Source organism: Pseudochaenichthys georgianus, chromosome 11 (assembly GCF_902827115.2).
Source record: "Pseudochaenichthys georgianus chromosome 11, fPseGeo1.2, whole genome shotgun sequence".
Classification (NCBI taxonomy): domain Eukaryota; kingdom Metazoa; phylum Chordata; class Actinopteri; order Perciformes; family Channichthyidae; genus Pseudochaenichthys; species Pseudochaenichthys georgianus.
In genome coordinates, this window is record NC_047513.1 from 23,641,691 (window position 1) to 23,666,354 (window position 24,664).

Genomic DNA, 24,664 nt, shown 5'->3' on the forward strand with positions numbered 1-24,664 from the left:
TTGGATTAATAATGATAATTTAGACAACACTTACATAAGACTTAACTTACACCTAGTAACATTCACAAATGACCCTGCAGTAAACAAAGTTCAAACCAGATGCACCTTTACTATACATTAATGCATCAATAATTGTATTCATAAAGTTTATATTATTCTGCATAATGAGTGAGTACTTTTGGTATTTTAAATTGATTTGGATGCTTATACTTTTGTACTTTTACTTGAGTAACCTTTGATTACAGGACTTTTACTTGCACATACACTCTGGTACTTCAAGTTAAGTACAAGATCTTCTCCCATCTCTATATTTCACACAGGTGTAGGGAAAGTTTCTAGGGAGCATGAATTGAGTCGATGACACGGTCCTCCCTCTGCCTCCTCATTGGTCCCGTGCTGAGTGGGGGGGTCGGTGAGGTGTGGCCGCGCGCTGCTCGCCCCCTGCAGCGCGCTCACAGTTTTTCAAACAGAGCCAGAAAGAGACCATCGTGCACGACCACTTTCGCTTGTTTTCTCTCAGTGTGAAGTAAAACAAAACGTTCTGTTAGTTTTGAAACGCTTTCTCAAGGTTTAGCGGAACGGCCGGATCAGTGGTGTCCTCATCGGACTATAAATAACTGAGGGGGGTGCACTATGAGGACACTGTGCTGTGGTCCACCTCACTGAAGCTGTCCCTGCAAACAGGTGGATTTGGGATACTTCAAGAAGGTAAGACACTCCTGGTGATCTTGTGTCTGACTGTCTGGGTTATTTTTCTTCTGCAAAACTGTCTGATGACATGTGTAAACGTAGGACATACCATGACATCACAATGAACTGTTTATCTTAACGTCTCCTTGTTTTGTTATTGTCTCTCCGCATCAAGTTCATCTTACTGTCATAGGCATTCTTGTTTTAGTGGAAAGGTATTCAAGCTGCATATCATTCCCACAGTGCAGTTTACACTATAAAACAATGCATACTCTTTATACACTATTTATAGCTATTTTCAATTTTAATATCGTTCCACCAAAGTTTCAAATCCATTTTGTTTAAGTTTTAGAAATAAAAAAAGATAAGATTAGATTAGATAAGATTAGTTTTAAAGACCCACTACTGTATGTGTTTGAAATGTAAAAATCAACTATTCTTACGATTTTCACATTTAGTGAATGGGACACATATATAAATGAGGTTATGCAGTCCTTCATAGTTTTTAATGTTTCAATATATTTCCCCTGTTGACATCTTATGTGCAAACTGTAAGAAATGCAAATAATACAAATGAAATGTATGTATTTAAATGTGATTGTAATGCAGCATAAAAAAGTCCTGACACTAACGCTGATGAAAATCCATCGTATTCACGTTAAGAAAACATGGCCACCTGTAAACATTACAGGTCTATCTTAGACCCCAAACAGAAATGTATAGAAACACTCTCCTCATTGATTCATACATAAAGATATTTATCCTTTAGTCAATAAAAAAGCCGGTACTACTGAGGCTTCATGTTCTCAATCTTCTTTGCATAATTACATATAAAAGTATACAAATCCCTTGTTAAGTCTGCCACTTCCTGCTGCGTGTGTGTGGTGTGTGTCATCTGACTTCCCAGTGCTCCAGGAAGAATTATATGTAATACAGGTCAAAGAGAAACAGCTGGTGAGAGGTGCATTAACACTCAGTGTACCAACTGGTCCTCCATAGAGCCAAACAGTGTCCAGCATTTCCCCCTTTAAAGACCAGACGTTTCACAGAGGACGCCTGACACAGATATGGAGATAGAAATAGAAGTGAAGAACAGTCTGATGACACACACACACACACACACACACACACACACACACACACACACACACACACACACACACACACACACACACACACACACACACACACACACACACACACACACACACACACACACACACACACACACACACACACACACACACACACACACACACACACACACACACACACACACACACACACACACACACACACACACAAAGACAAGAGGGACTTATACTAAATTCAACAAAAACAGGTTCTGTTCTGTTTGATTAAATTGCTCAGCATGTGCAAATTCCCCAGAGAATTAAATGTTCACAAAACTCAAGCTGTTTTCAGACTTTCACAGCTATGCAAGACAGCTCGTCAAGAATTTATGATGTCAACTAAGTTGTGTGTGGGTCTCAGTGACTGTCGCTGTGGATCATTACCCAGCAAAGTCGCCAACGACACAAGAACATTCAAAGACGGTGATGTAATCCCTAGTGAGTTTATTTGGTTTGATGTGGACAACACAGTAGCACACGGGCCAGATGCTATGTGGTAATGGTTTGTTGTGAAATGCTAATTTACACATTTGTTCCTCTTCTTTCAAAAACATATAAAGTCAAAAAAGAAAACACATCCACAAATACATACAAAAGATACATCACAAAAACTCAAAATACAGTTGTGTCTATCTGTTCCTGGAAAGTTGCTGTTTGGCTACTTTAGCTTATCACTTGTATTACTGAATCACGAGACATCCTGTAACATGTTCATTTGGAAAAATAATCAGGAGAAAGTAGAGAACAATGTGTTTGCAGGCTGCAGCAATTTCCTGTGGACTTTCCTCAACGTGTTTTCCAATTCTGACTGAAGGGTAGGGGTCTATTACTTTTCACACAACACTCTCCATTGTCCCTCTCCCAAGTCCCGCCACTGGGCATTGTGGGAAGAAGAGGAGGACAGGGGGGTGTTGTGTCGGATTTCTCTAGAGAGGATGGAGCGCTTGCTGTTTCCTGTTTTGTGCTCTCCGCTGGTGAAAGCTCTTCCTGTTCAGGGGAGAGGGTCAGAGGTCATCGATCCCCCTGCGCACTATAGCGCATGAATAGGATGGTGACAGTTTTTGCTTTTGCATTGTCTTCTGTAGGTATCTGAGGCCTCAGCATGCCAGTTCCCCCCCCGCCTCCTCCCCTGGCTCCCCCCCCACCACCTCCACCCAGCGCTGCCCTGCCACAGGTAAGAGTCCTTCTTATGCAATTTTGCAAAGACTCACTCGTGTCCTTCTCAATGACCATCAACCATCACCTGTAGGTTGTTTGCATTATTGATTGAGGTAATACACACACACGCACGCACACGCACGCACACACACACACACACACACACACACACACACACACACACACACACACACACACACACACACACACACACACACACACACACACACACACACACACACACACACACACACACACACACACACACACACACACACACACACACACACACACACACACACACACACAGTAGGGCAGACAGCAGTATCTCAGTAGCAGAGGAGTGTTATGTTTCCGCAGCAGGCGCTCAGTGTCCTCATGTTAAATGAGAAGCCGCTGCCATCGAGCACGGACACACAGCGGAGACACATCAATACACTGTACACACAAGTCATCTCATCTCTCTGTGAATTTCTCAACATTACTTAAAGAATGCTCTTACTGAATCTTAGTTTCTTTTAGGTTTTTAGGTTGGACGTCTGAGAAAAGGTGAAATGGAATGTTCTGTAAGTCCCTGACATTGTAATCAGTTCACCTTTGAGTCCAAGTGGACATTTGTTCCAAATATAATATATTTGTGAGATATTGTGTTCATGACAATGTTACTCAGTTACAGAACATTCCATTTCACCTTTTCTCACCCATCTCTTAATGTGAAAAATTATCAAATACATATTGAAAATACACTAAGCAGGGCTGAAAGTATTTATTCTTTTTTTTTTGCGGTTTTGTGTTGAGTTTTCTTTGGAACCCTTTTAAATATATCAGAAATACTTAAAAAGAGAAGAAAAAGTTACATTTAATTAACTTGAGTCCAAGATGATGTCTTCAAATATCTTGCTTTTCTGATCCCGATTCCAAAACCCAAAAGATATCCAATACAGTAAATGAAAACATGAAACAGGAATTAACCATTGGAGCTTGCATTAAGTATATACAGTAAATAACATAATTAAATGATTTTCAAAATTGTCTTTTCTTTATTTAGTGTCCTGAAGTCAACCCTCAAGGCAGAACAAATATGGGGCAATTCACTGTTAGATGAAAGCTGTTTTCTGTCTCTGTGTGGCAGTGTCCGTCGGAGCCTCCTAAGCTCCAGTGTGCAGGAGCAGGTGGAAGGAATGCCCTGCTGGCCGACATCCAGAACGGAGCCCGACTCAGGAAAGTAGCACAAGTCAACGACCGCAGTGCCCCGGCCGTGGAGAGTAAGACCAACAACCTTACAGAGCTACTAATGTACACATGGACACACTCACCTAATTCTCACAGTGGAGCTCAAAGGAAGGCGAATGACGTGTGTTTACGTGTCAGGATGCCATAGTGTGAGATATAAATGTAAAACAAGACTTTGGGAAAAAGGGAGGGTCGTGTGTGTGGTCGATCTGGAGTGTGTTGCTTCTCTTTGACCTATATACACACAACAAGTGGACACTTCAGGAAGGAATGCCCTGAAGGAGATAAGGATGCAGGAAGAATAGGAAACAACTACAGTGGCACACACAGTAGACAAGACATACAATGTATCCCCAGTATACAATAAGATTTATAAAATGGTTAAATATGTTGCATAAAAAGTATTTTTCAAGTATGTGTGCATTCAACGGTATGTTTCAAATGTTTGTATGACCACTAAATGGACAGTGGTGCCATTATTATGATCACTTGTGGTGTAATGTATGTGTTCATGTGTTGTTCCACAGATCCCAAGACTAGCCCTGGAGATGTGTCCAGTGTGAGCTCATCAGGAGGGACACCCCTGGGACCCTCTTTGGGGGGACTCTTTGCTGGAGGTTTCCCCACCCTCAGGCCTGTAGGACAAACAGGGAAGACCCCAGGTTGGTGAAAACATGTCTTGCTATGTCTAAATCTATAAATGATATAGATATGCAGTAGTTGCAAAATGTAGTCAACCAATGGACCAGTTGTTCAACAGAAAAATAACTTTTTTGAGTTTCGTAATTTTACATAAAAACATGTCTCAAATATGGATCATGCTTTTTTGATGTTTCATATGATATTAAACTGAATATAATTTGGTTTTAGGCTGACTGAAGAAATGTAACATTACCTTGATATTTGACTGGGACGTTTTTCATTGTTTTCTGACATTTTGTAGTCCAAACAATGAGAAGTTAATTTGTAGTTTTTCTTGATAATGACAATAATCACTATTGTCAGCCCTAACATTGATTATCGAATTGACTCCCCCGTGTGTGTGTGTGTTTCTCAAAGTGTCCCGGTCGAGCTCCTCCGCCTCCCTGAAGCCCCTGTGGAACCCCCCCCCTCCTCCTCCTCCAGCCGACAGCAGCAGCGTCTCGGAGCATCAGAGGACAGCAGAGCACCGTCTCTCCGTCCACCGCCCTCTCCCCCCCTCCTCCTCCGCTCCCACCTCCCCCTCCCACAGCAGCAGGCACTCACCTTCATTCCCCACTTACTCTCCTCCTCCACCTGCTCCTCCCTCTGCCCCTCCTCCACCGCCTCCTCCACCTCAGGACCGACCCGCCAACAGACACCCTCCCCTCCCCACCTGCCCTCCTCCCCCACCTCCATCCCAGGTCACCAAGCCCACCTGGCTCCCCCTCCAGCACTCCCACCACAGCCCCATCTCCCAGCCCTCTACTCCTCCTCCCCCTCCTCCACCTTTCCAGTCTCACTCTGCTGTACCAGGGGATCGCACCTCAGGGTGCTTCTACCCTCCGCCTCTAGTCTCCTCTGAACCCTCGAGGTTCCCCATCCTGCGGGACAGCCCCCTGGGACCTCCTCCCCCACCTCCGCCTCCTCCTCTCCCATCTTCTTACACCCCCACCTGCCCATCCACTCTCCCCCCTCCACCACCCAAGCTGGCCGCAGTACCCTCACCAGCCATGCGCCCTCTGCCCCCCTCGTACCCCTGCAACGCCCCCACCCGACGGCCGCCTGCTGTGCCCAGAAGTGCAGGTGAGTTGACGCCATGATGAGGAAGGGTTTTTTTTTTTCACCTGTGATTTCCGGTTAGTTTGAAATGCAAAGAAGTTAGAGGATGGATTAAATAATTAACCTTCTGTCTTATTGTTTAGAGTGAGCATCCCAAGGCAGTGGATATTGAGATGTACCCACCACTTGTAGAAAAGCAAAGTATAGCCATAACCGACACAGGAAGATGGAGCCGGATGTTTTGGATGTTTTTCATTTTTTGGTAGATCTTATTGCTTATGTCCGACACCCCACTGACTCCTCTGCTCTTGTTTCCCATGGCGACAGGTGGCGGTCGGCTGGCTCCCCCTCCGGCTCCCCCGGCACGCTCCCCCTCGACCGAGCTGTCCACCCGCATTCCTCCCCCCCCGCCTCCCCCCCTGCCTCCGTCAAGCCTCAGGAATGGACACCTGCAAAGCCTGGGTGAGTGTAACTATATATCTGACAGTATTGATCTGACATTTTTAAGGAGACGATTAAGGCCTTTAGTGTTTTTAGTGTGAGTTTCTTATGAAGAGTGCTTTCAAATGAGAGAATACGATTGTATTAAATGTAACTTATTTAATGAATTCAAATGTCATTATCTCTTCTCTACATCCTCATTATAATTATACTGTATCAGAGCTTTTGTGTCTTCCAAAAATAAAAATAAACCTGGTGAGGATGAGAGACATCTCTGCTTGTGGAGAATGTCTGCTGTAATTGTACAGAGGTATTCATTTGTTAACACTTTTTAAAGTACCTCACCGCAGTTTTCATTGCTTGTGAAATGAATATACCTGATTGTTTTAAAAAAATACTTGTATTACAACTTGTCGTAACATCTGTTGTTGGCTATTAAAAAGTATTAAACAGCATTTTCCAAGGTATTCAATATTGTAGCTTGTTTTCAATAAGTATATAAATTGTCCAAAGAGGTTGTATTCTACAGCTGCCTGAATGTATTCATTGCGTAGGTGTGTAGTGTGATTCTGTGTAGTTTATTTATGGCATCCTGTTGGATTTGAGGTCATCTGAACAGGACATCGCACGCTCACTGCTTGATAGCACGAAGGCCCGTTCACGCCGGTTGTTAAACAACATTGTTATCGGGAAATGCAAGTCTGCGTCCAAATGGTTGGAAGACAAGGAGGAAGGACAATCAGTACTGTATAGTAAATGTGAGGTAAAGTGTGTTGCCAAAAAATGAGGTCTTAAAATGTATGGAAAAGGGTCTTAAAAGGTATTACATTTGACTTGTTTTGCTTTTAATCGATCGAACAGCTGTTGAGAGACCAGTAAACGGAAGACAGCTGGGAATGGCATGGAGACCTTGTATTTGAAATTAGCACAACATATCACCCTTTTAATCACATCTTTACTGTATATTTACTTCCAGCAGATGATTTTGAATCCAAGTTCCAGTTCCACCCCGTAGAGGACTTCCCTCCTCCAGAAGAATTCAAACCCTTCCCTCGGACTTACCCCAGCAAAGAAAACAGAGGTAGAGCCTCTCAATATTGTTCATCCTAATCCATGACGTCATCATCATCATCATCATCATCATCATCATCATCATCATCATCATCATCATCATCATCATCATCATCATCATCATCATCATCATCATCATCATCATCATCATCAATTGATTGTCTTCCTCTTTCCTCTCCATGCAGTGAATCCCAACCCCCCTGGGATAAGGACACACCTCAGATGAGTCATAGCCACATCCTGATCTTCATCCCCCCCACTCACATATCAGGCAGTTATCCTCCTCTTCCTCCTTCTCGTGACAATTACATAACTGTCATGGACTTATTTGGATGAAAACGGTGTGTGTGTTCATGTTTAGTGTATGTGTGTGTGTGTATGTTGGTGTCAAACAGGGTCCCGCCTTATTCTGACTATGTGACCTCTGACCTTTTCCAGTGTGGAATGTTTTGAATGTGTGAGGAGGAGGGCGACTCTCCCTCCTCAGACTCACACGTTACATACAGACCGTACACACACAAGAGACAGTGTCTTCCAGCAGCTGAATTTAGTATTACAATTGATACATTTTTATAAGCATTTCAAAATCTACGTGCAGATTATTATATTTTCATTTCATGTCAGGATCTGTCCCTTTTACAGAAGCACTTGTAAAGTGAGTGGTTAATGCAGAAACAATGTTTAGCACACAGAAAGTAAAGCTCTTTTAAATATACAAACTGTGGTCCAGCAATGATTACTGCACTAAAGTAAACTCTTTAAAAGGTTTAAGCAGGACAATCCGTTTAAAATGTTATCTGTCAAAAGCATGTAAGAAGAAAACTTAAAGAGGCCCTATTATGCTTTTTAGGGTTTTCCTTTTCCTGTAGTGTGTTGAATAGGATTGTATGCATGTAAATGGTCTGCAAAGGCTTAAATCCCAAAGTTCTTGGAACACCTATATTGTAGTTCTTTGTTTACTTCTGTAACATAATGACATCACTAGGTATCACTTGAGCTTCTATTGGCTAGCTCTCCAATACATTGTACGTGATAGGCTAAGCGGTTGACCAATCACAACAGAGCCGGCCAGCTAACCAATCAGACCAGACTGGGCTCTGGTTTCAGACAGAGGGTGAAAGAGGTGCTGCAGCACAGGCAGTATGAGAAAAATAAAGAGCTTTTTGAACATTAAAGCATGGAGACATGTCCCAGTAGAGGCATAAAATACAAATATGAACCTGAAATAGGGCCCCTTTAACCTCAATGAGAACAACAAAAGTGCAGGTGACTACTTGGGCTATGCTTTCACCTATCTTTGTACATATGGTGGTGCTCTCCTTTGTGTTTGATTTTAATAAGTAACTAATGCATCAAGACATTTAATAATCATGGGAATGCATCTGGTTTCTCTCTGTTGTGAATGCATAATGAATGCGGTGTAGTGTCACCTTCCTCCGTGTTAACCAATACTAACACCTGTGAAGACAGTGCCACCTGCTGGTTCAATGTGTAAAGTGTTACAAGGTGTGAAAACCAAATAAACCACAGTATTTTGTTTTAGAAAGTTCACTTTTATTGATCACATTGGTTGTAAAAACTGAACATTTGAATATGCCTTGACTAGAAGATACATTTTCATAATGAGTTTAGTCTTGACATGTTTAAAAAAAAAAAAAACTGGACAGTCTAGATTAAAGTCGATACTGTGGGAACATTCTGTGGTTTGAAACGTGTGTGCAATTTTGGAAAACAGCCTCCAGCGTGTTGGTAATAACAACAAAGTACAGTTTCTCACTTTGTCATTCAGACGATTTACTTTGGATAGTAGCGTGCAGAGTATGTTTCAGAATTTTAAATATTGATTCTTTCAGCATTGACACTGCAGTGTATGCATGTGCACTTTCCCACAGCGGCTGTCACCTGTCAAACGGGTGTCTCTTATAACAACCACGATGGCTGCTTTGTGCTAGGACCTGAGTATTGTGTATACTGGCTCGCTGGGAACACGCAGAGAAAATGAAACTAAGCCATTATGTTCTCGGTTACACCTGCTTTTCCTGCTAAGTCAAGTAATCACGGTTGCCATGGAAAACTCACGGTCATCAGTGCCCTATACACAATACATTTCACTGCTCCATAGAAACAACAAATACCAAAGTTCACATTGTCCTGCCCCTTGAACCTAAACACAATTTAATCAATATCATACGACTGATTTTAATGACATTTTTTTCCAATTCTTCTATAAAGTGGACACATTTATTTGCCAAATGTATTTATATACAGGTATAAAAACAGTCCCTTTACTTATGAACCCACAAAGGGTGAAATTAAATTGATGTAGTATATTCTTTTAAAGGAAATAAATACAATTTCTCCCCCAAAATTGAATTTTACAGCCAAATTTAGCAACTGTTATCTACATACTTTGGATACATTGTTAAAGGCATTTACTTCCCGTCTACTTTTCCTCAGATATTTGGTGACACTGATAAGCGAATATCATTTGAACACATTCTTAAAAAGTAATTTCAAGTGACACGGAGTGTAATGGACTATTGTAAACACATTAACAAAACAGACATCAATTAAACACACCCATTGGCTCAAAGATCAGACACACAACGCTCCTATAAGTACTTTCATGCTGGAAATAAGGCTCTGCATCAAAGTATATCAACCACAAATCACACTGAGCGAGTGAGTGAGAATTTAGAGTTCATCGTGTTTGTAAGTAAACTCTCGGGAGGATATAAAGCCGTCTTTGTTCGCATCCTCTTTGTTGAAGATGTCCTTCACCATGTTCTCATGCAGGGTGTCGTTGGGAGGGTAGCCGTGGCGCTCAAACTCTTTCCTCAGATACACGCTCACCTGGTGGATGAAGGTGAGAGCAGGAGGAAGAGTGAGGATGAGACAGGTTGAGACTTTAAATTAAAAATAAAGCCCTTGAGTGTGGAGTCAGATACATAAATCCAATTCCTTAATTTCTAAATGTTTTTGACGCAATAATGCCAATGTTGTATTAGGATGATTCACGGGAGGGCTTCCCATAAGCTATGCTTATCTTTGTGTGTATGAATTATACTTTTTTTCTTCTTTGGATGATTTAGTAGAATAAAATAATAATAATACTCTTGGTGTTCAGATAAGGTTAAGGTGAACCTCTTTAGAGCTTATTGCACTCCTCTCTATACTGCCCCCTTGTGGGTCAAGTATATGAAGGCGAGCCTCCGGAAGCTCCAGGTTGCATATAATGACTGTTTGCGTATACTGCTTAGAAAACCAAGGTGGTGCAGTGCAAGTGAAATGTTCTGTAATGCACGAGTCAACACGTTCCATGCTCTTTTGAGAGGTCTGATGTACAAATTCATCTGTCGATTGAATGTTTCTCATAACTCTGTCATTATGCTGCTTTCAAATCCGTGTTTCAGTGCTGTACGATACCAGTCACCTCTGTGGAAACATTGGTATGGCGGCCTTTTTTTAGTTTGTATTTGAGTGTTGTATGTTTTGTAATAATGGACCAAGAGTCTCTTTAAATAAAGATGATGATGATGATGATGAATACAAAAATCCAAAGATTAACAATACACTGTTAAAACAGATACTGCAGTTTATTTTTGACAAACAAATAAAGATATGGAATAATAACATGGACACTACTTAATAGTCCAAATTGCTTTACCTGCACAGCACTTATAGTTTGGGATATTCATTTTAATGTGTATCCACTTCTTAATTCTTAGCCATTTCTAATAATTGACACTTGGCCACGCTGGTCTGTTTCAACTCCAATCAGCAATTGTGTTAATATATATCAACATATATCAGGTAGCACAGTGAATGATTTGTTTATAGCAGTGTTAAAATCTGATGGGTCATGAGGTGAAATGAAAGCTTTAGCGCAAGTTCAATAAGGAAGACCTAACAATGAGTCACTTACACGTCACTCTATTGCTCTCTCTCCCCCCTCATTAAATGCGTGGGCGTCACCCCTCAGCAGCCAATTGCTGCACACGTTAAATTCCTTAAATGCCTGCTCTTCCTTCCTGTCAGTTGTCATTTCAGGTGACCACACGCAACCCTCTCGCCTCCCGTCGTCTCCTCCAGGACAAAGATAAAACCTTCCTCCTTCAGACCGGTCCCACCTTCTTATCACCACCACCAGTGTCTAGACCCCGGGGATTTCATCGGAGCGGTTCTTTCCCTCCTGAATGACTATCCTGCAAACCGGCCTAATCGCCAAACACCATTCCATTCTCCTGTTGTATTATCATGGCAATCATTTCATTCATATGACGTGTAACAATAAATATGTATTCCATACATCACGTCTCTCCGGGTTGAAATAATAGAGAGAATGTCACCCTTCAGGCTCTTAAACTGTCAGAAGACCACAATCTGAGAAGGTACCTGCTCGTAAATGCTTAGTGTCGTGTCAAATTATCATATAATCATTTAAAACATATAGGATTACTCTGTCTTTTACTCTAATTATATTTTTAATCTTGTATGGGTTTAACAGAGACATATGTTTAGGATTAACATTTCAGGAGGGTAAAAGGAACTGTAAAGGTGGATTTGCAAATGGTTAAGGGTAAGGGGGTTTTATGGTTTGATTACATGACATGTCACATGTTAGACGCTTTTATCCAAAGCGACTTACATACTCAACACTGTGGACAATCCCCACAGGAGCAATTTGGGGTGAGGTGTCTCAGGGACACAACGACATGCTGACTGCAGTGGGGTTTGAACCTGTGAACCCCTGATCCCAACACCAAGGCTCTATCCACTGCGCCACACGCCGCCTAATCATTCAATTTAATGATGGGATGTACGACCAGAAGGCCATTAATTATTTATGAGATTCTGTTAAGAATTTCCTCCACACTTAGCTCTTAGCCACAAGGGTTTTTTATTAGTATATCATAGGAAGAAAGCGCATATTTATCTACTCCAAGTGAGAGAGTTTTCTGAAGGCAGTGTGTGTGCTTGTGTATACCTCCTGCATGGAGAGCCTCCAGTCATCGTTGAGGTCCATCTCCTGGAAGGACTCGTGAGACCTCGGTCCATTTTTGATGTTAAGCAGCTCGACGACAAAGGTCAGCGTGCTTTCAGGAGGGATCTTACCTGAGCAGAGAACAGCACAGAGCAAGAGGTCAGTGAGAACTGAGACTGTCAACTGGGTTTTATATGAGAGTGCTTCAGTTTAAAGAAAGCATTTGGTGTGACATCCCTTAAGAATCACAAATATTAGAAAAGTCCTTTCAGGAAAGAAATGAGTGTGATCAAGATTTTTCTTTATCCTTCATCTCAAGAACAATGTTTAAGTTCAACTTTCAGTAAATGAGAAAAGCTAGTTGTTCAATATAATCTAAATAAGGTATATCATTACATTACACATCAAAATAATAATCAACAAATCAGATGGAAAACATTTAACTATATTTTTTTATAATTACTGCTGGCACTAATACTGAAAGTAAAAAAAAAAAACTTTCCTTTTCGATTTTTTCCCTTACTCTGGCCCTAATATTTGCCCTCATAGCAACACATTGTAAATTAATTAAAGTAAACATAAGTTTGAAAACATGTTGAAAGTGTTACTAAGAAGTAAAATTAGGTTGCATTATTAGTCATGTTTAGTCATTCAGCTTGTTATTGTCAAGGCAAAAGTTAGTCAGAAACAGAAGAGATAGATGTTAGGGGTTAAAGTGGTGTGTGCTTACCAGGAAAAAGCATAACATTGTTCACATGCTCCATGTAGAGAAAAAGTGGACTAATACCACTGAATGAAACCTTCATTCAGTTTGGGAGTCCTGGAGAGCAATTCAAAACAAGACAGACAAGTATAATATGCATACATGCAAAATTAATGTACAGGAATATTACACATTTTCTAAAAACCTCAACCACTTTTATAAAGACAGCCATGTTTCTGCATAGCAGCATGCACAGCAGTGTGCATGAATATGGTCAAAGCTGCAGTACCTTTCCCTTCCTTCCCGTAGGCCAGGGCAGGAGGGACGACCAGTTTCCTCTTCTCTCCAGAGCACATGTCCTGCAGGCCTTTATCCCAGCCTTTAAGCACTTCCATGATGCCCAGAGTAAACCACATGGCGTGCCGGTCACCATCAGTTCGACTGGAAAGCAAACACAGACAGAGAGTGTGGGGTTACAGGTCTGAAAAGGAAGGACTGCAAGAAGACCCCCTTTGGAGACAACAGCAGGTAACACTAGTGGACATTAGAGTAAACATCCCTCACTTAAATCACAAAAGAACACAACATGTCCTCAATTACAGTCCCTACTGAGAAATGCTGCATATCACGCCTGTTTGACCTCTGACCTCTGGGTTTATGCATGTGTGTATTTGCATAAGGTGATATGTATGAATAAGAACATGTAATATATGTTTACAGAATGGTTTTGTTAGATACACTTTTTTGAATTAAATATCACATTGTTGTCTTTTTAAGTAAGTGCCTTATCTGTTGTCATGTTATGTTTGGCTTTTATGGTCAACTTAATAAAATGTGTCTTGTAACTTGGCTGAACTGACCCTTTACATGTTTTATCACGTGATCCTAACAGATGGAGGATTGACCAATGAGATTTGACACGTGAACACCTGGCATGGAGTAGCAATAGCAACCCGGCGAAAGAAAAGTCGGATTTAAAGTTTTAACAACAAATGTCAAAGCTGTATGAGCAGTTTATTTAAATGAAGAAGAAGAAATACACTAAATGGCTTCAATTTAACGTCTTGAGAAAGTTAGTTTCGTTAGTTTTAAACTCGTAACAACTCCTGCTCTCTTGAAACTCACCGCGGGAGTTTTTCAGAGACAGTTTGCCGACATGAAACATACCTGGTGTACAACATGGTCCCATTCTCGAAGTACAGCTCATGATGCACCAGCAGCATGTCTCCGTACTTAGTTTTCCGGTGACAGAGGAAGGGTCTGTGCAGGACATCTATCTCCACCTCGGCTTCAGGGAGCTTCCCCCCGCTGACGGAGAGCAGCATGGAGGAGCATAGCCAGGCGAGCACCGTCAGCATGCTGCCACACTGTCACCTCACTCTGAGCAACAAAACAGGTAAGTGAAATGTTGGGAAAAGTTTGGAGAAGCTGCAGCGACACGCGTGCAGTTTATTTTCTACGTGGCAGTGACGTTTCATCCTGCATGTTGTTGCAGGAAGTATTTTCCTGATTGGTTGGTGTTGACCAGTAAACCCGCCCACAGACGCTCCCTCGTACAGATGTGAAGTTTAAAAACAAAAGTGTAAGGCAATTTGTTTGCATAAGGCACATACAAAAAACACAAAACAGGGCATTCATATAAAAAGATGATAAAATGAAATAATGGTGGACATTATACTACAACACAATCTGTCTCAAATAATAAACAATTGAAGAATCTTTATTATATTATCATGACTAAAAATCTAATATTATTTTTAAAACTAAAGAACAAAATATAAGGTAAACAGACAAGGAGAGACAGTAAGACTGAGACAAAGATTCTAATTATACACTGTGAAAAAGGGATTACTTTTTCCACTCACAAGTACAGTAGCCTATACATCTGGAATATGTTCTTGTAATTTGTCCATGAAATACAATTATATTTCAATACATATCAGAATGTTATCCTTTTGACAAAAGCAAACTATATCAATTCAGTTTCTGAAGAACAACATTAATATATATTTTTTAATTATCATTCTTCTTTTTTGAAGAAAATCACCAACAAGCGAAATCAAATGAAATTATGGATAAGAAGAAATACACTCTGAATTGTTGGCCTCGCCTTTATTAGTGTACAGTGTGAACTTTACAGTCATGCAGGCAGATTAAAATACACTTATTACATTTGGCTGAATTAAGGTTGATTTTCCTTTGATGTAACTGAGCAGTTTCTTCATGCTGCTGCGATGATCACAGTTTTTCTTGTTGCAGTACGACATTCGTTTCCCTCCTGTCGGTATTTGAACATTCACATCGAGAGGGCTATACTTTGGATATTACATGTATAGTTAAACAGTACAATGTGCACTTGTACACAATTACATGCATTTTCACAGTATTGCACTTCATAAATACATGTTTCCTAAGGAATAAACACATGTACACACCCCTGATTTGCATACTACAGTATATATAGTATCAATAATATAATTGCCTCATTTGAAAGGCTCTTTTTTCTGTCTCTCTTTACAAAATAATCTCACAATACAGTTTATTTTTGCATTAACAGTCAGCAAGTCATACACATTGTAACTATTTCATTGGATACAATCATTAAAACGTGTCCCACCTCCACCGGTGTCCATAACAGTGCAGCAGCCGATGACTATAACAGGAAGTGGCTCCCTGAGGCCAGACAAAGATTGAAACCTCCAGGGGAGACGGTCGATTCACATGGCTCAGAGCAGGCGCAAGAGCTTCCTTTAGTCTCTTTCAGTCTGTCATTTATTTTAAAGGGGTGAGACTTCAGTAGAAATCTGAAATATAGACCCCAGTGATCAGAAAGAGGAACTGCGAAGTTGCAATCAGGCAATTTGTCTCACTTTCCAGTTCAGGTGAAATACTTGCAACCAGTGGAGTCAATGAGGCAAGAGTCGGTGCATCTGAGCCGCCCAAAGGACCTGCGGAAGATGGGGAGATATGTTAGGGAAACATTTTCTTAAAAAGTAAAAAGCAACTGATTTAAAGTGGAAGCTTAGAATAATGAACAAAGCGGGTCTAGTCCAAACTGAAAATGTTGATATATATGAATGCAGCAGTTTACATCAAGAACGGTAGTTGTAGTGGAAACGTGCACTCGACAATTCATTTCAATATCAACCGGAAAAACACAGAGCAGGAGACTTCATTGTACTTCAAAATAAAAGCACTTCCTGTCAAACATTTTATAGTTAAACAGAATTATTATCCTCATATTTAGAAGCAAATCAGGTAAAAAATATGCTTCAGCATTTCTCCTGTAACGTATGTCAGTAAGCAAATAAACAATCAAACAAGTTTCAACAGGAGCGAAGGGGGGACGCCATTTCCCTGATTGGCAAAATGACCAAAAGACATCCCCTTTGTTTACCTGCTCACCCCCTATCCATCCCAGAGGAACATACACTGTGCTTTGTGGTAGACATAATATATGGCCCTTACTCTTGATAAATCCATGGAGATGTCCTTGGTGTTGAAGGAGCAGACATGTTTGTAATTGTGAATTTTTATCTGAGTGTTTTGTCACTTTTGTCTTAGATCCATAATATTCTCTAAACTACATAACAGCCAGACAGACTACCTGATTACCCTGCTTCGAGTCTTAATGCTAAGCTAAACTAACTGCGCTATACATCTTCTCAACTGTCAGCAAGAAAGGGAAATGTGCGTTTACCCAAAATGCTGAACTTTTCCTTTAAGCAAGAATAAAGCATGCATAAAGCAGCTAACTCATGGTGGTGCCAGGCCGGGTAATGCACCATCATCTCTGCAGGGTTTGAGAGACCTCCCACTATACAGTAAGTACGGTATTTCATTCCAATGACCGTTTACTGTCCTGAGTTGGTGCCGTATAAAAGTGCTGCGGTCTAAACTGCAGAAAGTCTTATTGTAGTATTTCGACACCAATAAATGGACACTTAGTGATTGTTTATGCACGCTGTCAGAGAACATACCCGGGGAGATAGGATTTGCAGGTCTGATAACCAAAGTCCTTCCCATCACACTCCTCAATGCCGTCATGTCGGTAGCCATCGCCGCAGTAGGCCCACTTACAGTCTGAAGTGAGGAAAGGAAAGGAGGTGAGGAGATCGTATCGGTGATGGCAGCGTATTGAGAGAGAGAGGAAGGGAGGGAAGGGAGAGAGAAGACGTTACTGATTGCTTTGGCACTCCTCCTGCGTGTTTTACAGTGATGCCAATACAGCATTTTGCTGCTAATTTAATTGAACAGAGGAGAAGTGAGAGGATGGCAGGAAAAGAGAGGGGGAGATGAATGAAAGATCAAGGAAAGGTTTCACAGTGTGTGTGTTCTGCTTTTATCCTCCGTCAGGTGGTTCAGACTCACTGCAGCTCTGCAGGAAGCTGGCTCCGCAACAGCAGGGCGGCGTTTCTGCAGCAACAGCCTAACCTTCTGTTTTGTTTATCTTAACTCAAGTTACACTGTATTACATAACATGAAGGGAATTGGTTTCCATATTCATTTATAGCACATTTCAACCCAATTACAAGACAATGAACAAACAAGTAAGCTAATGAATGCTTGTCTTTATCCATTACAGTTTGAATTGTTTTGAGCTAGTTCATTGAAATAAATAGTAGGTGCCGCCAATTCATTCATGTTCCGAAAACCACACAATATTCAAATTGTAGAAATATGACATTAGTTTGTTTTATTAATGTGAGGAAGGTTACATCAGATCCGTGATGAGCAGAAGCTTCAATGGACATTAAAGTCACATGCTTCCTGTGCATCATCTCTTGTGCGTAGAATCTTAATCCATAGCACTTTGTAGCATTCTGCTTTTAACAATACACAAACTTTTCCACTTCAGCCAAGCTTAAATCTGTAAATGAATAATATAAACTGCCTACTGTCTGTAGATCACTCTTCACCTCCACATTACCGGACGTGTGTGCACATGTTCAAATGAGCAACAGATGCTTGTAACTCACTGAGACAGGCATCGGTGACAATCTGGTTTCCATCATCACACTCCTCTCCGTGCTGGGCCTGCACTTTCCCGTCTCCACACACACCAACTCTGTCCGGGACTTTCTCTGTGGACTGGAACGGCTGGAAGGGCTGAACACGCAGGACGACAAACGCTAACTTGACATTTCAGGCAGTGAGAAAATCGTAACTTTAATTGTTAAGGCATTACGCTGAAACTGGACTTTATTAGGGGGAAAGTGAGCCCCTTACTTAAAATGATGCATGTAGTTTATATACATTTCCCCATCACATCTAGACCAGTTTGGACGAATACATCCGAAGTCCATTTATTAGTTTTTCTACAGCTTTTCAATTGCGTCTCATGGTCTTCCTTCGCTCCTGGAAAAGCCAGTAAGTGGACCTTGAGTTAAGATATCTAAATTCTAGTCAAACTTTGTTTCTGAGGTTGTAAATGAACATTCACTCTTAAATACTGCTCACTTTTAGCCTTGATGTGAGCTATACATGATCACTTATGTGCTCATTGGCATCAGTTTGAGAAAATACAGCACTGGTTATTGGAAGATCTTTAGCTTCATCCTAGCGAGTAAAAACACTAGTAGTGTGTACAGTACATAATAGTTGTTACCTGTATGGGCTTCCATCCATCTTTATCTTTGAAGTACAGCACCCTCTGGTCCTTCCTGAATGCTATTGAGTCGTCTAAACGCAGACGCTCCATCTCCTCCTCATTGTTTACCACAAATATCTGCACAGATACACAGTCAGCGCGTTATGAGTCATGATTGTTTCAGTGGGAACAAAATATTCAGTTTGGATAGATGAATAATATGGATGTGCTTTTATGTGAGGGGTCTTACTGCGGGGACTCTATTGAGGCCCCCCCGCTGCGTGTAGCTTCCGAAAGGAGCATTATTGGCTCCAACAGTTGAATCACAGTCACAGCGACCCGCTGCACCAGGAAGACCCTTCTCCCCCTTTTCCCCGACTAGATAGAGACCTGGACGAGAGAAAATCCCATACAAAATAGGATGATAAGATCACCTTTAATGTCTGCCACATAGCAAATAAATTAAACATGAATTCTACTTTGACATGGCTCAACAACAAACGAAACAACGCACATTTAAAGACTAAAACACATGCGTAAAATAGGACTGAAGCTGTTAAAGCTACAGTTGGTGGTGGCGAAGTCGATAGGGACTTGGCTTGGGAACTGGAAGGTCACCAGTTCAAGTCCCGGCAAGACCAAGTGCTACCGAGGTGTCCCTGAGCAAGGAACCGTTCCCCACACTGCTCCCCGGGCGCCGTTCAAAATGGCAGCCCACTGCTCCTAACACTAGGATGGGTCAAATGCAGAGAAACAATTTCCCCACGAGGGATTAATAAAAGTCCATCTTAACATTTCTTAGTTGATAAGGATAATACATTGAAGAGGGTAGTGTTTATTTTAATTTGTTAAGGGTTATGTTGTTCCGGGTTAATGGGACGTAATGATAGCAGTAACTTAAATATGTGTTTGAGAGGAGTCCTGCTTCATCAGACAGGCTTTCCTCGTCATTGACCCACTGACCCGGAGTATAGTTTATAGTTCAGTTTGCGGCGAATTTGCATTTTGCTGGCTTTATAACTTATGCTGTAAATAATATAGGTTGTAGTCATGTGAGGCTGATTGAGCACCAGTGTGTGAGTTGCTGTACCTGAGGCAGGTGGACCAGGTGGTCCTGGATGGCCATGTGGTCCTGAAGGTCCTTGGGGGCCCATGACTCCTAGGGTGCCAGAGTGACCCTTCATGCCCTATGCAAACCAGGAAACATCCCAATATTAGAAAATACATACTGGAAGTACTCACATTCCACTACCACCTGTGCATAGCTGCCATGTGTGCTAATGTGATGTAACAGACAAGGTGTGTTTACATGCATAGACTGTACATGTGTAGGCTGAGAAGATGCAACAGAAGTCTTTGCTAAGGATATCTCGAGTTATCGAATTAGCCGAAGAGAAGACGCAGCTCTCACTTGAGCTGCATCTTTCTTCCTCGTCTTCCTCACCTGTTTGCCTCTCTTCCCTGACCGTCCAGTGGGTCCTCTCTTCCCTACCACTCCCGGCCCTCCATTTGTTCCTTGCTCACCCTGGGAAAAGAGTAGAGGAATAATCCGTTTGAATCAGACTCCTAACTGTCCTTATACTACCTACAGTATAATACTTACCTTCTGTCCAAGCATCCCAGGCAAACCAATGGAGCCCTGCATGAAGACAACATGAGAGCCTGGTGTCAGAAAAGTCATTATTTCAGCAGAGCAGAGATCCATCTAATCTTTAAATTGAATCTTTCACTGAGGCTCAAGTGAGCTTGAAATGTCGGCACCTGAGAGAAAGAGTAAAGTCATCTACTTAGTATTCTAACCAGCATTTTACATTTCTTTTCAAGTCCATTATAACACAGCATGAGGTGCTTATAATGCTCACAACCAAAGCATGGGCTGTAAGAGTTACACACCACAGTACATTCAAATACAATTTTAGGATCTGCAATTAAGAGAAAATGGACAACTGTCCACCAACCGTATCTCCTTTTGGTCCTGATGCTCCAGGGTCACCATGACCCCCCTTGAACAAATAAAAGAGTAAAAGAAATCAAGGAAGGATTTAATAATTCTGTTGTGACATGTGGCAGACATGAGAGGAGTCATTCTGAACCTACCTTATCTCCTTTGTAACCAGGCAAACCCTGAACAGACACACAGGGAGTATAACAGCAGATAATTAAAGACTGTTTCTCTTTTCTTCCCTATCATTAACATCATTGTGTGTATGCCTGTGTAAATATATGACTTGCCTTTATCCCTGGTGGTCCCCTTAGTCCTGGTAATCCCATGAGTCCTGGATCCCCTTTCTCAGCCTAAAAAACCCATACAGGTTCATGTTCTTATAGCAAGGTGTAAGACCACAACACATTGTGACACAACAGTTACCTGGGGTCCCTCTGGTCCAGGCCATCCTTGTAGTCCTGGTTTCCCTGGGAGGCCTGGAGCCCCTGTACGTCCCTAAGGCACACACAGGATCAGAGCAGGCACTTATTCAATCTGTTGATGCTTTTTCAAGTGTTAATAGTCTTCTCCTCAACAGCAGAATGTGTTAACCTTGTTCTCCAAAACAAATTGAATAATTGAATTCATTTCGTAAAGAATGAGTTCAACAGGTTTCTTTGATTTCTTGCCAGACGCTTGAGGAAATGATATTAGCTGAGGTAAGTAGCATACATTCTGGAAACAGAGGAACAGCAAGCCTTTATTTTTAACCAAATGTCCAATAATCAGCCTACCAGAAACTCTTAAAAGATATTATATATTTCTTAAACATATTGTCTAATCGGTACATAATCTGTGGTGCAAAAATGACAATATATAGTTTCACAGTGGGGTTTATTATCTGACTCTTGGGATGAAGCAATAAGAATCTTTTCTAAAACGTCAGGCTTTTCTTTTAAACTGGGACTGATTTCTGCGTGTGTACTTTGCTGATATGCTGATGAGCTGCAGCATTTTACGTTTGCCAAGATGCTTCTTTAATGGCCCTGTTTCCCCTGAAAAAAGAGCCACTGATTTTCTTAGAGTCTAACCAGGTAAGGGTCATAAACAAATTAGCATGTTAAACGGACCTCGTATGATTTCCTAATGGGACATGACAGAGGACAAAGGAATAAAAGCCAATGTTGCTCTATCGCCAGCCAAGAAAAGCCGAAAGCATTACAAATCAGCCTCGCATCTCAATGGCACAAGCATCCCAGAGCGGCCGCCATGCTACCAGCGGGCTCTCATTTAGCTGTCCGTCATTAAAACAGCAGCCTGTAGAGACACCGTGGACCTGCTGCTGCTGTGTGCAGTGATTTATCACAGAGAGCTAAAGCACTTAGGGAGATTAAAGTGCAGAAGTAGAGTGCTGGAGAGCCTGGATCAGCAGGACTGGAGTCCAGTACGAAGAGTAATGGATATGGGCCAAGGAAAGGGAGAGGGGAGGAAGAAGGAAGCAGAGGGAAAGGATAGAGGGGAGAAAGAGAGGTGAGACATCCTGGGATGTGATCGAGCTTTGCTACATGGAAAGAGCGGGACTAATGTCACGTGACCCATTTAGCAGCAGCAGCAGAGGATACTCTGAGCACATCAATAGACAAATCACATCACAGAGATGGAGGATGCATAAGGGGGACGACGGAGAGAGACATTCAGATCCCATTATACCAAGGAAATGCGAGATGGGCCAGAGAGAGACGAGCGAGGGGAGGCGACATGCGGGAGGGGAGGAGCGGCTCACCTTTGACCCGGGACGTCCAATTTCTCCCTGGAGGAGGACAAATGAGGAGAGAGGAGATGCAGCAGTCATTAGAGCAGGGAGGAACACAAGGACACACACACAGATCCTTCAACAGCAAAGTACATTAGAGACATTTTCAAGACTAACAAAACCCAAACACACCTTCTCGCCTTGTGGTCCTCGGATGCCGGGTAATCCACCTTGACCCTGTAAAATAAGACTACATTTATATCAGCTCACACAATTGAACAGAGCTTGGTCCATTTGTAAAGAAATCAATAATATTGAGGTCATTTTGTTTCATTTCAATTCAACAATATTCTGTCTAAATGGCTCCAGTCTCATGGATGCACATTAGCTGAAAAGTGGTGCAGGCCGTGATGAGAGTATTTATACATTGTGTTGTATTTATATAAGGGTCTTGCCTCTGGGCCCTGGGGCCCTGGGGGTCCTGGAGGTCCAGCTGAACACCCAGGTGTGACAGGTTTTTCCTTTTCCTCTCCTCCAAACACGCTTGGCTCCAACACGCTAACACCACCCTTCAGTCAAACACACAACAACACTGTTTCAGTCCTATACTCTTAGCATGCAAAAGTGTGCAAATGAGGTGTAATAAGGCATCAGGTGTGTGTTTGTGAACACCTACGGGGCTGCCATGCTTCCACAGCTGAGGTGGCGGGGGGAAGAGAGGTGGGGGGGGCGGGGACATCAGACAGCAGGGGTCAAACGTGAGCGGCTCATCCAGAAATCTGAGAACTGAGAGGGAGCCAGAGTTGAAAAGATGTGTGCAATATGTGTTATTTGCCTTATATGACAAGTTAAATGTTCAATTTACCTGCGCGGGGGGAGAGGATGCTGTCCATGTAAGAGTGGCGGGCCCACGCAGAGCACAGCAGGTAGTGAAGGGACACGGCAAGTTTGATCAGATCCATCCTCATGGTTTACTCTCCCTGAAGCGGACAACACACGCTGTCAAACACACACTCTATTTCTGCTGAGCTTAATGCAGTAACTGGCAGCTGTCACTTTTTCCTTACTCCCTAAGGGTGTCACTTTTTCCTCAACCACTTAACCCCCCCCCCCCCTCCCTCCCTCTCCCCCCCCCCTCTCTCTCTCTCTCTCTCTCTCCTCATAGCATAATAAACTTGTTGCAGCTCCACACTGCAGCAGATGCAGCACCGCTGTAATACCAGTTGTGCACCAAACCCCCTTCAGCCAGAATGAGACAGAGGGTGTGTGTGTGTGTGTGTGTGTGTGTGTGTGTGTGTGTGTGTGTGTGTGTGTGTGTGTTACACAAACATTTCATTTCCAGTATGCTCATATTTCTTCTGGTAGTGGATGATATTAGAAGTCAATGCAGAAAGAATGCATGCAGTAGTCTTTATTAATAAGCCTCAACATCCCCCTCTTATACTATCTAATTTAACAAACACAACGCCTCAATGCACACATGATATAGTTAAATGATAGCAATGTCATCTAACATCCATGCTTTCCAATGCATAAGACGCCCCTTACCTTCCACTTGAGATTGTGCCGCACTTGAGTACACGCTGCTGGATCTCCTCTGACCTAATGTGCGGTGTGCAGACCCTCAGACTGGGGCTCCTCTGGCATCTGGCGAGCTGTAGACCGCTAACAAATCTGATCCACTTATCGACCCACTTCTGCTGTTCAATACCAACACAGATGCAGAAGGAGGATGGTTTTTATTTGTTCTCCCCGAGGGCTGAATGCCCAGCAGAGGCCACTGAGTGGAGGCAGCACAGCGGTGGCAGCTCACTGTCAGCGGGTCCGGGTGGTCCAGTCTATGGTCCGGGTGGTTCGGTCTATGGTCTGGATGACACAGTCTATGGTCTGGATGACAGGGTTTATGGTCTGGATGACACAGTCTATGGTCCAGATCAGAGGCTCGTTAGCTGCTGTGTCTTCTTGATCGACTTCACAGCAGCTGGATGAATATATGGGATGGCACCAACATTTTATGTCGGCATGCATTCACTCGTTTGGCACGTTTTTAGTCTATTGATGGTCTCTGCAGCAGGGAACTGGCGCCCTCTGCTGGGTGTTTTAGTTAATGGCAGAAATAATAGGAAAAGTCAATATCCCTTAACTTTGCCCTACATTATTGACTTATTCTTATACAACTCTTAAAATAGATGAGTGAAACTGACATAAGGTAGGGTTCTTTTTTAACTACACAATCTCTGTTGG

General features: G+C 42.2%; 3 protein-coding genes across 5 annotated transcripts; 1 reads left to right on the plus strand and 2 right to left on the minus strand.

The window, feature by feature from the left end:
- Positions 1–420: 420 nt before the first annotated feature.
- On the plus strand, positions 421–9,012 carry wipf3 (WAS/WASL interacting protein family member 3). Of its 3 annotated transcripts, none has more exons than XM_034093876.2 (8): positions 421–708; positions 2,909–2,997; positions 4,114–4,246; positions 4,742–4,876; positions 5,274–5,978; positions 6,282–6,416; positions 7,375–7,476; positions 7,652–9,012. In XM_034093876.2, exons 2-8 carry the CDS (start codon positions 2,926–2,928, stop codon positions 7,690–7,692), a joined length of 1,323 nt encoding a protein of 440 aa, XP_033949767.1. In that variant the 5' UTR covers positions 421–708; positions 2,909–2,925; the 3' UTR covers positions 7,693–9,012. The 3 variants fall into 3 exon arrangements, with proteins under 3 accessions (XP_033949767.1, XP_033949766.1, XP_033949768.1); XM_034093875.2 differs by having other exon boundaries at positions 422–708; positions 7,372–7,476; XM_034093877.2 differs by lacking the exon at positions 421–708 and adding an exon at positions 3,504–3,547 and having other exon boundaries at positions 2,956–2,997; positions 7,372–7,476.
- A 79-nt stretch (positions 9,013–9,091) lies between these two features.
- Positions 9,092–14,624, minus strand: LOC117455166 (peptidyl-prolyl cis-trans isomerase FKBP14-like). Its single transcript, XM_034094560.2, has 4 exons — positions 14,321–14,624; positions 13,443–13,594; positions 12,454–12,581; positions 9,092–10,319 (listed from the first exon to the last, which is right to left on the minus strand). Exons 1-4 carry the CDS (start codon positions 14,509–14,511, stop codon positions 10,161–10,163), a joined length of 630 nt encoding a protein of 209 aa, XP_033950451.1. The 5' UTR covers positions 14,512–14,624; the 3' UTR covers positions 9,092–10,160.
- Positions 14,625–15,246: 622 nt separating this feature from the next.
- Positions 15,247–24,385, minus strand: LOC117455426 (acetylcholinesterase collagenic tail peptide-like). Its single transcript, XM_034094943.1, has 18 exons — positions 23,969–24,385; positions 23,286–23,400; positions 23,097–23,206; positions 22,876–22,989; positions 22,613–22,657; positions 22,451–22,477; positions 21,112–21,183; positions 20,976–21,038; positions 20,841–20,867; positions 20,702–20,746; positions 20,347–20,382; positions 20,188–20,268; positions 19,834–19,930; positions 18,994–19,133; positions 18,762–18,881; positions 18,133–18,262; positions 17,134–17,236; positions 15,247–16,101 (listed from the first exon to the last, which is right to left on the minus strand). The coding sequence occupies exons 2-18, from the start codon at positions 23,386–23,388 to the stop codon at positions 16,032–16,034; spliced, it is 1,383 nt and encodes a 460-aa protein (XP_033950834.1). The 5' UTR covers positions 23,389–23,400; positions 23,969–24,385; the 3' UTR covers positions 15,247–16,031.
- Between the last annotated feature and the right edge of the window lie 279 nt (positions 24,386–24,664).

Bases quoted from the DNA above. Each gene is read 5' to 3' on its own strand.
- LOC117455166 (XM_034094560.2), bottom strand. From the start codon at position 14,511: ATGCTGACGGTGCTCGCCTGGCTATGCTCCTCCATGCTGCTCTCCGTC. The intron at 12,582-13,442 runs GTACTGCAGCTT...TTCTCTGCTCAG, and splicing joins CTACGGGAAGGAAGGGAAAG to GTAAGATCCCTCCTGAAAGC. The intron at 10,320-12,453 runs GTATACACAAGC...TTCATCCACCAG, and splicing joins GGAGGCTCTCCATGCAGGAG to GTGAGCGTGTATCTGAGGAA.
- wipf3 (XM_034093875.2), top strand. From the start codon at position 2,926: ATGCCAGTTCCCCCCCCGCCTCCTCCCCTGGCTCCCCCCCCACCACCT. The intron at 4,247-4,741 runs GTAAGACCAACA...GTTGTTCCACAG, and splicing joins CAGTGCCCCGGCCGTGGAGA to ATCCCAAGACTAGCCCTGGA. The intron at 6,417-7,371 runs GTGAGTGTAACT...ATTTACTTCCAG, and splicing joins TGGACACCTGCAAAGCCTGG to CAGATGATTTTGAATCCAAG.
- LOC117455426 (XM_034094943.1), bottom strand. From the start codon at position 23,388: ATGAGGATGGATCTGATCAAACTTGCCGTGTCCCTTCACTACCTGCTG. The intron at 20,269-20,346 runs GTAAGTATTATA...CTCTTTTCCCAG, and splicing joins CTGGGATGCTTGGACAGAAG to GGTGAGCAAGGAACAAATGG. The intron at 19,134-19,833 runs GTACAGCAACTC...TCTCTCGTCCAG, and splicing joins ACCTGGTCCACCTGCCTCAG to GTCTCTATCTAGTCGGGGAA.